The following is a 9,360-nucleotide window of genomic DNA, read 5'->3' as shown; positions in this document are numbered from 1 at the left end:
ATACCGATTTTGTTCACATGAATTGACACAGCAGCTAGTTTGTATTTAAATATATTTTTTTAATTTAGTGTGATTTCATATCACCCTTAGTCAGTATAGTACAGCGAGCATACAAAGTCTTTCATTTGTATGCGTGTGTGAGTAATGCCTACTTTGAGCAGTCTAAACTTCTACTGAAATCTTCACGCTACCAGACATACAGTTTCAGTTTGAAACACAAAAACAAAACATTGGGGAAGGCTTTTACAATTAAAGGTCAAGGGTTAAGGTCAGCAATAGGGCACGCTCCCAGAACACTGGAGGCCAGCGAGGTCACAGGTTAAAGGTCGTCGTCTTCATCTGGAAGCGCAGTTTCTGCAGCAACCTGGAGGCGTAAGGAAAAATTGTGTATTCATTATTTWAAATCACCTGTAAAACTAAATACTTGTATGCAAGTTCCTGAAGTAAATAAAAACTATTAAATTAAATAACACTTCAAACACTGAAACCTGTGTGTGTGTACGGTGTATAGCGTGTGCGACTTCTGCATGTGTGTGTGTTCTGCATGCGTGTACGCACTTTAAGGTCGTTCTCGTACTGTGCGGCCAGGGAGGCGTCCATGACAACCTCCGGGGGGGCGAGGGCTGGCATCTCCACAAACTCTAGGTTGGGGTCTCCTACCAGCTTCCTGGCCAGCCACAGGAAGGGCTTCTCAAAGTTGTAGTTACTCTTGGCTGAGATGTCGTAGTACTGATGGGGAGGTGGAGTCACTCAATTAGGTATGGTCTTCTCTATCCAGGCTCTCTCTCGCTCTCTCATTCACACACACACACACACACACCCAACCAGTCAAAGGTTTATAAACACCTACTCATTCATGGGTTTTTATTTAATTCTTCTACAATTTAGAGTAGTGAAGACATCAAAACTATGAAATAACACATATGGAATCATGTAGTAACCCCCCCAAAATATTTGAGGTTCTTCAACATAGCCACCCTTTTCCTTGATGAGAGCTTTGCACACACTTGGCATTCTCTCAACCAGCTTCATGAGATAGTCACCTGGAAGGCTTTTCCAACAGTCTTGAAGGAGTTCCCACATATGCTGAGTACTTGTTGGCTGCTTTTCCTTCACTCTGGGTTCCAACTCATACCAAACCATCTCAATTGGGTTGAGGTCGGGTGATTGTGATTCGCTTTGCTTATTTGAGCTGTTCTTTCCATAATATGGACTTGGTATTTTACCAAATAGGGCTATCTTCCACATACCACACCTAGCTTGTCACAACACAAGTGATTGGCTCAAACGCATTAAGGAAAAATAATTCCACAAATTAACTTTTAACAAGGCACACCTGTTAATTGAAATGCATTCCAGGTGGCTACCTCAGGAAGCTGGTTGAGAGAATGCCAAGAGTGTGCAAAGTTGTCATCAAGACAAAGAGTGGCTATTTTGAAGAATAGGAACCAAGGAAGGGAGAAACACTGCAGACACAGCACTCCAGCTGAGGCATACAGTTGAAGTCGGAAGTTTACATACATCTTAGCCAAATACATTTAAACTCAGTTTCACAATTCCTGACTTTTAATCCTAGTAAAAATGCCCTGTTTTAGGTCAGTTAGGATTACCACTTTATTTTAAGAATGTGAAATGTCAGAATAATAGGATAGAGAATGATTTATTTCAGCTTTTATTTCTTACATCACATTCCCAGTGGGTCAGAAGTTTACATACACTCAATTAGTATTTGGTAGCATTGCCTTTAAAATTGTTTAACTTGGGTCAAACATTTTGGGTAGCCTTCCACAATAAGTTGGATGAATTCTGACCCATTCCTCRTGACAGAGCTGGTGTAACTGAGTCAGGTTTGTAGGCCTCCTTGCTTGCACACGTTTTTTTCAGTTCTGTCCACACATTTTCTATGGGATTGACGTCAGGGCTTTGTGATGGCCACTCCAATACCTTGACTTTTGTCCTTAAGCCATTTTGCCACAACTTTGGAAGTATGCTTGGGGTCATTGTCCATTTGGAAGACCCATTTGCAACCAAGCTTTAACTTCCTGACTGATGTCTTGAGATGTTGCTTTAATATATCCACAATTTTCCTGCCTCATGATCCCATCTATTTTGTTAAGTGCACCACTCCCTTCTGCAGCAAAGCACCCCCACAACATGATGCTGCCACCCCTGTGCTTCACGGTTGGGATGGTGTTCGTCGGCTTGCAAACCTCCCCCTTTTTCCTCCAAACATAACGATGGTCATTATGGCCAAACAGTTCTGCTTTTGTTTCATCAGACCCGAGGACATTTCTCCAAAAAGTACGGTCTTTGTTCCCATGTGCAGTTGCAAACTGTAGTCTGGCTTTTTTAATGGCGGTTTTGGAGCAGTGGATTCTTCCTTGCTGAGCAGCCTTTCAGGTTGTCGATATAGGACTCGTTTTTACTGTGGATATAGATACTTTTGTACCTGTTTCCTCCAGCATCTTCACAAGGTCCTTTGCTGTTGTTTTGGGATTAATTTGCACTTTTCGCACCAAAGTACATTAATCTCTAGGAGACAGAACGCGTCTCCTTCCTGAGCAGTTTGATGGCTGCGTGGTGTTTATACTTGCGTACAATTGTTTGTACAGATGAACGTGCTACCTTCAGGCGTTTGGAAATTGCTCCCAAGGATGAAKCAGACTTGTGGAGGTCTACAATTTTAATTCTGAGGTCTTGGCTGATTTATTTTGATTTTCCCATGACGTCATGCAAAGAGGCACTGAGTGCAACCAGAGCAACCAGTGTATATTTGGCCTTGTTTTTTAGGTTATTGCCCTGCTGAAAGGTACATCCACAGGTAAACCTCTAATTGACTCAAATTATGTTAATTAGCCTATCAGAAGCTTCTAAAGCCATGACATCATTTTCTGGAATTTTCCACGCTGTTTAAAGGCACAGTCAACTTAGTGTATGTAAACTTCTGATGCACTGGAATTCTGATACAGTGAAATAATCTGTCTGTAAACAATTGTTGGAAAAAAATACTTGTGTCATGCACAAAGTAGATGTCCTAACCGACTTGCCAAAACTATAGTTTGTGAACAAGAAATTTGTGGTTGAAAAACGAGTTTTAATGACTCCAACCTAAGTGTATGTAAACTTCCGACTTCAACTGTATATACTTGTAGAGACAGTGTTTTTTTTACCTGTCAACTAACACACCTATCTTAACATGTGCGTCGGGCTGGCGTTGCCGCAGTTACCTGAAGGTTCTTCTTGCGGTGGAACACGATGCTCTTGGCTTTGACCTTCCTGTCCTTGATGTCCACCTTGTTTCCGCACAGGACTATGGGTATGTTCTCGCAGACGCGCACTAGGTCGCGGTGCCAGTTGGGCACGTTCTTGTAGGTGACGCGAGATGTGACGTCGAACATGATGATCGCACACTGGGCTGGAGAGAGATAGGGGAGAGAAGAGTGGAAGGGGGAGAGTGATCGAGTGTATCAGATAATTGTTAAGTGTGTGGTGCCCGTACCCATCCGAGTCATTTTGCACTAGAGGGTAAGATTGTGTAGAGATTTGAGGACAGGATGTGACCTACTCTGTATGTACTACAATACAATACACAGACATGTGACCCACACAAATGTGACGTACCCTGTATGTAGTAGCCATCTCTGAGCCCCCCAAACTTCTCCTGGCCGGCTGTGTCCCAGACGTTGTACTTGATGGTCCCTCGAGTGGTGTGGAAGACCAAGGGGTGCACCTCTACTCCCAGAGTCGCTACAAAGGGAAGAGGGGGAGCAAGGGGCAGGTCAGCCATGGTTCAGGGATCTAGAACGGTTTAAAATCTTGTATGGATTGCATTTTCTTTTTTTAAATCACGCTACCCACCTAGCTAAAGTTAGCCACAATAAATTGTAACTCGTAACATATACGTATTGCAAATTACATATGTTATATTATATAACATATATATATACAATATATTATACATATATTGTAATTCGTAACATATCATACGAAATGGATGACGGACATCCACAAATAAATTTCCTTCCCTTATGAAACGTAACATAGCCTACCAAAGGGAAGGAGACAAATGTGCATTTACTATGTTACGTCTACCCCAGAGTCCAGGTTAGAAAAACAATGATGAAGAATCGTATCCAAGACAGTCAGAAACTGCTTTTCCACGTTGGCTAGCTAAACTCATGCGCAGAAACACGTCATTGCGTCTTTTTTTGTCTACAATTATAAAGTTCGCCTACTAACTAAATTTCCCTCAGGAGAGAATTAAGTCTGATTATTGATTGCAGGTATGGTGGAAGCAGAAGGAGCAGAAGACGAAGACGAAAAGAGGTATGTAAAGCTGAGAGAGAGAAGGGGAACAGAGGACTGTCTGGACTAAGAAACTCACCAACGTATTTCTTTTCAAACTCTCCCGTTAAATGCCTCTTCACGAAGGTGGTTTTTCCTGTGCCTCCATCTCCGCACAACACTAGCTGAAACACGGACGGTAGTTAAAAGAACACATTGGTCAAAAGGAATAGCAACTAAACACCAACGTAGTACTGGTTAGTGCTAGACGAAGGAACAATTCCAACCCAAAGTGTGTATCCCAAATGACACCTATATACAGTGGCAAAAAAAAAAAGAAAAACTTTGGAATAACCTGGATTTCTGAATAAATTGGTCATACAATTTGATCTGATCTCATCTAAGTCACAAGAATAGACAAACACATTTCTGCTTAACTAATAACAAACAATTATACGTTTTCATGTCTTTATTGAACACACCGTTTAAACATTCATCGTGCAGGGTGGGAAAAGTATGTGAACCCTTGGATTTAATAACTGGTTGACCATCCTTTGGCAGCAATAACCTCAACCAAACGTTTTCTGTAGTTGCGTATCAGACCTGCACAAAGGTCAGGAGGAATTTTGGACCATTCCTCTTTACAAAACTGTTTCAGTACAGCAATATTCTTGGGATGTCTGGTGTGAACCACTCGAGGTCATGCCACAGCATCTCAAATCGGGTTGAGGTCAGGACTATGACTGGGCCACTCCAGAAGTCTTATTTTCTTCTGTTGATTTATTTCTGTGTTTTGGGTCGTTGTCCTGTTGCATCACCCAACTTCTATTGCTCTTCAATTGGCAGACAGAGCCTTACATTATCCTACAAAATGTCTTTATAAACATGGGAATTCCTTTTTCCGTCGATGATAGCAAGCTGTCCAGGCCCTGAGGCAGCAAAGCAGCCCCAAACCATGATGCTCCCTCCACCATATTTTACAGTTGGGATGAGGTTTTGATGTTGGTGTGCAGTGCCTTTTTTTCTCCAGACATAGTGTTGTGTGCTCCTTCCTTCCAAACAACTCAACTTTAGTTTCATCTGTCCACAGAATATTTTGCCAGTAGCACTGTCGAACATCCAGGTGCTCTTTCGCAAACTTCAGACTTGCAGCAATGTTTTTTTTGGACAGCAGTGGCTTTTTCCATGGTGTCCTCCCATGAAAACCATTCTTGTTTAGTGTTTTAAGTATCGTAGACTCATCAACACAGATGTTAGCATGTTCCAGAGATTTCTGTAAGTATTTAGCTGACACTCTAGGATTCTTCTTAACCTCATTGAGCATTCTGTGCTGTTCTCTTGCAGTCATCTTTGCAGGATGGCCACTCCTAGGGAGAGTAGCAACAGTGCTGAACTTTCTCCATTTATAGACAATTTGTCCTACCGTGAACTGATGAACATCAAGGCTTTTAGAGTTGCTTTTGTAACCCTTTCCAGTTTTATCCAAGTCATCGATTCTTAATCTTAGGTCTTCTGAGATCTCTTTTGTTCGAGGCCTAGTTCACATCAGGCAATGCTTAATGTGAATAGCAAACTCACATTTTGTGAGTGTTTTTAGATTGCAGGGCAGCTCTAACCAACATCTCCAATCTCGTCTCATTGATTGGACTCCAGTTAAGCTGACTCCAATTATCTTTTGGAGAAGTCATTAACCTAGGGGTTCACATACTTTTCTCAACCTACACTGTGAATGTTTAAATTATGTATTCAATATAGACAAGAAAAATACAATAACTTGTGTGTTATTAGTTTAAGCACACTGTGTTTGTCTATTGTTGTGACAGAGAAAGATTAGATAAAAATGTTTACCAATTTATGTAGAAATCCAGGTAATTCCAAAGGGTTCACATACTTTTTCTTGCAACTGTAGGTCTAGTACACTACTTTTGACCAGAGCCCTATGGGCCATGGTCAAAAGTTGTGCACTATATAGGGAGTAGGGTGCCATTAGACACAGTCAAAGACTCACCTTAAATTGTACATCTGGTTCTGCCATAGCAGTATGTTCTCTGTGTTGGTGATTATATGCTGAAATAACAAGAGGAGAAGAAGAACGGGTTAATAATGGGCAGTGTTTGTGTCCCAAATGGCACCCGTTTCACTTTATAGTGCACTACTTTTGACTAGAGACCATAGGGCTCTGCTCAAAAATACAGTATCAATCATCAATAGAAGAAGCCACAAGGGGTGCTGCTGGTGTGATGTGGCTTCACAACAATACCTGCCAAAAGTGACTACAGACACCATGTCCTATTAGTGTTAACTACTTGAGTAAATCCCATATTATTCAGTTATTGATGCTTGGTTGACATGACTGTCTTGGCACTAGGAAAGCAATATGAATGCGTTTTGGACATGGTGGAGGCTGAAAAACCAGCCTGGTCTCAGACTAGGCGTAACACAGTAAAAATAAATCCAGGACACTCAAATCAGTGTGATATGTTACGTTTGGCATGGTTAATAAGACAAAGTTACTTGAGGTAAACACGAAAGGAGGTTGGTTGGTCGGTGTGGATGGGTAGGTGCATATCGCAAACGTCTAGCAACCCAAAAGTTGAGCGTTCAAATCTCATCYCGGACAAATTTAGCATTTTAGGAAYCACTTTGCAACTACTTAGGCTGTTAGCTATAAACCTTCCCCTAAACCTAACTCAAACCTAACCATAACCCCCTAACTAACATTAGCCACCTAGATAAAGTTAGCCACAATACATTGTAATTCGTAACATATACGTATTGCAAATTACAAATACGAGTTGTAATTCGTAACATATAATGCGAAATGGATGACGGACATACACAAATGAATTTCCTTCCCTTACGAAATGTAACATATCCTACCAAAGGGAAGGAYACAAATGTACATTTACTATGTTACGTCTACCCCAGAGTCCAGGTTGAAAAACAATGACGAAGCCTAGTATCCAAGACAGTCAGAAACTGCTTTTCCAATAGAAATCCCAGATGACGCTTTTAAGCGATGTCATGGCGACGTTGGCTAGCCAAACTCACGTGCAGAAAGACGTCATCGTGTCTTTTTGTCAACAATTATAGTTTGCATAGAAAATATACTTTACAAAAATATAAACGCAACATGCTAAAATGTCAACGATTTTACTGAGTTACAGTTCATAAGTAAATCAGTCAATGTTTATAACACCTTGACCCCCCCAATACAGAAATTTAGATTAAAGAAAAATACACACGTCATACGAATACAAATGTTGTCGATATTTAGAAAATATCCATTATATCTACCGTTTTCATTACGTTGCAATTACTTTATTTGCAACATTGCGTTTGTCGAATAAACCTGGGCCAATGGAAATKAGCCTAATGGAAGTGGTCCAACTGTACACACCGTATTGCTGCAGTTATAACGTGCTATAGTTTCAGCACATGTGTAATGCAATTGGAAGTCCAGTCAACCCCCATATTTAGCGAGTTACAGCACTTTTTCATGAGGCTTCGCGTTACACATGGTCCAGTACCTAATCATTTATTTTTACGAAAATGTACCAAAACAAAAGTGTTGCATTTACAACTCTGCATGACACACTGAAATTGCAGCTCGAGAGTAACAAGTTGATATGCTAGCTATCTCTAGCTCGCGCCACTGGGAACCAATGTCTTCTGACTATACTAACAAACTATCAAACGTTAGCTAGCTAACATTAGACAGCTACACTTTGTTTAGGACGAGGCATGAGTGTCAACACAATACAATAACTCTAATCTTGTATTCAGATATTTTAATTGATGTCTGTGTTTTGACATGGCAGATTAAATGGGTCATATTTTCTAAACTCTTACGTCCACTTACCCCCACGGTGTCGGATGGAATAGCTAGCTAGGCGCTAAAGGTGCTATGGGCCTTCAAGCACCTTCGATGAATTTGGCTAATGTATGTGACGTTTTTTTGTTGCCTGTATCACGTGGTCTCTGACATGGTTGCGAGAGAATGTTGTTGAGTTAAAAAAAAAATCAAAGACAGTACAATATGAATATAGGAACTGCTTCTCCAATAGACGGGTTGGTTGTTTAGCAACAAAAGTGACAGGTGCACAACTATGGGGCAAACAAGACGGGATTGGCTTAGATTGATGACAACATGTAAACTACACCGAGTGAGTGTACAAAACAAAACATCCGGAACACCTCTTCCGATTACAGACTATCCAGGTGAAAGCTATGATCCTTTATTGATGACACCTGTTAAATCCACTTCAATCAGTGTAGATGAAAGGAAGGAGGCAGGTTAAAGAAGGATTTTTTAAGCCTTGTAACATGGATTGTGTATGTGTGCCATTCAGAGTGTGAATGTGCAATAGAAAAGATTTAAGTGTCTTTGAACAGGGTATGGTAGTAGGTGCCAGGTACACTGGTTTAAGTGCARCAAGAACTGCAACGCTGCTGGGTTTTCACACTCAAACAGTTTCCTGTGTYTATGTAGAATGGTCCACAACCCGAAGGACATCCAGCCAATTTGACACAATTTTGGTAATTATTGGAGTCAACATCAGCCAACATCTCTGTGGAAAGCTTTTGACACCTTGTAGAGTCCATGCCCAATGAATTGAGGCTGTTCTGAGGGCAAAGGGGGGTCAAACTCATAAGGTGTTCCTAATGTTTTGTACACTGTATTCAATGAGCACTTCTCTCAAATATATAATTATTTTCAGGAATTTTTTTATTTTTAATTTCACCTTTATTTAACCAGGTAGGCCAGTTGAGAACAATTTACAACTGCGACCTTGCCAAGGTAAAGCAAAGCCGTGCGACAAAAACAGAGCGTTACACATGGGATAAACAAAGGTACAGTCAAGTAGAGATACTGGGGTGAAAAAGCGCTAAAAAATAAATAACAGTATGGGGATGAGGTAGTTGGGTGTGCTATTTACAGATACAGTGATCGGTAAGCTGCTCTGACAGCTGATGCTTAAAGTTAGTGAGGGAGATATGTCTCTAGCTTTGCAATTCATTCCAGTCATTGGCAGCAGAGAACTGGAAGGAAAGGTGGCCAAAGGYGGTGTTGGC

The 9,360-nt window shown here is 41.0% G+C and overlaps 1 protein-coding gene across 2 annotated transcripts; it reads right to left on the bottom strand.

Annotated features, from left to right (window-relative positions):
* Positions 1–38: 38 nt before the first annotated feature.
* LOC111971644 (GTP-binding nuclear protein Ran) lies at positions 39–8,516 on the bottom strand. 2 transcript variants are annotated; one of them, XM_023998501.3, is made up of 7 exons: positions 8,147–8,516; positions 6,293–6,351; positions 4,385–4,469; positions 3,622–3,747; positions 3,228–3,415; positions 559–729; positions 39–364 (listed from the first exon to the last, which is right to left on the bottom strand). In XM_023998501.3, exons 2-7 carry the CDS (start codon positions 6,317–6,319, stop codon positions 320–322), a joined length of 642 nt encoding a protein of 213 aa, XP_023854269.1. In that variant the 5' UTR covers positions 6,320–6,351; positions 8,147–8,516; the 3' UTR covers positions 39–319. The 2 variants fall into 2 exon arrangements, with proteins under 2 accessions (XP_023854269.1, XP_023854271.1); XM_023998503.3 differs by having other exon boundaries at positions 8,137–8,158.
* Between the last annotated feature and the right edge of the window lie 844 nt (positions 8,517–9,360).

This window comes from Salvelinus sp. IW2-2015, linkage group LG13, assembly GCF_002910315.2.
Source record: "Salvelinus sp. IW2-2015 linkage group LG13, ASM291031v2, whole genome shotgun sequence".
Taxonomy (NCBI): domain Eukaryota; kingdom Metazoa; phylum Chordata; class Actinopteri; order Salmoniformes; family Salmonidae; genus Salvelinus; species Salvelinus sp. IW2-2015.
The sequence above is the reverse complement of the archived record's forward strand: the minus strand, read 5'-3'. Positions and strand labels throughout refer to the sequence as shown.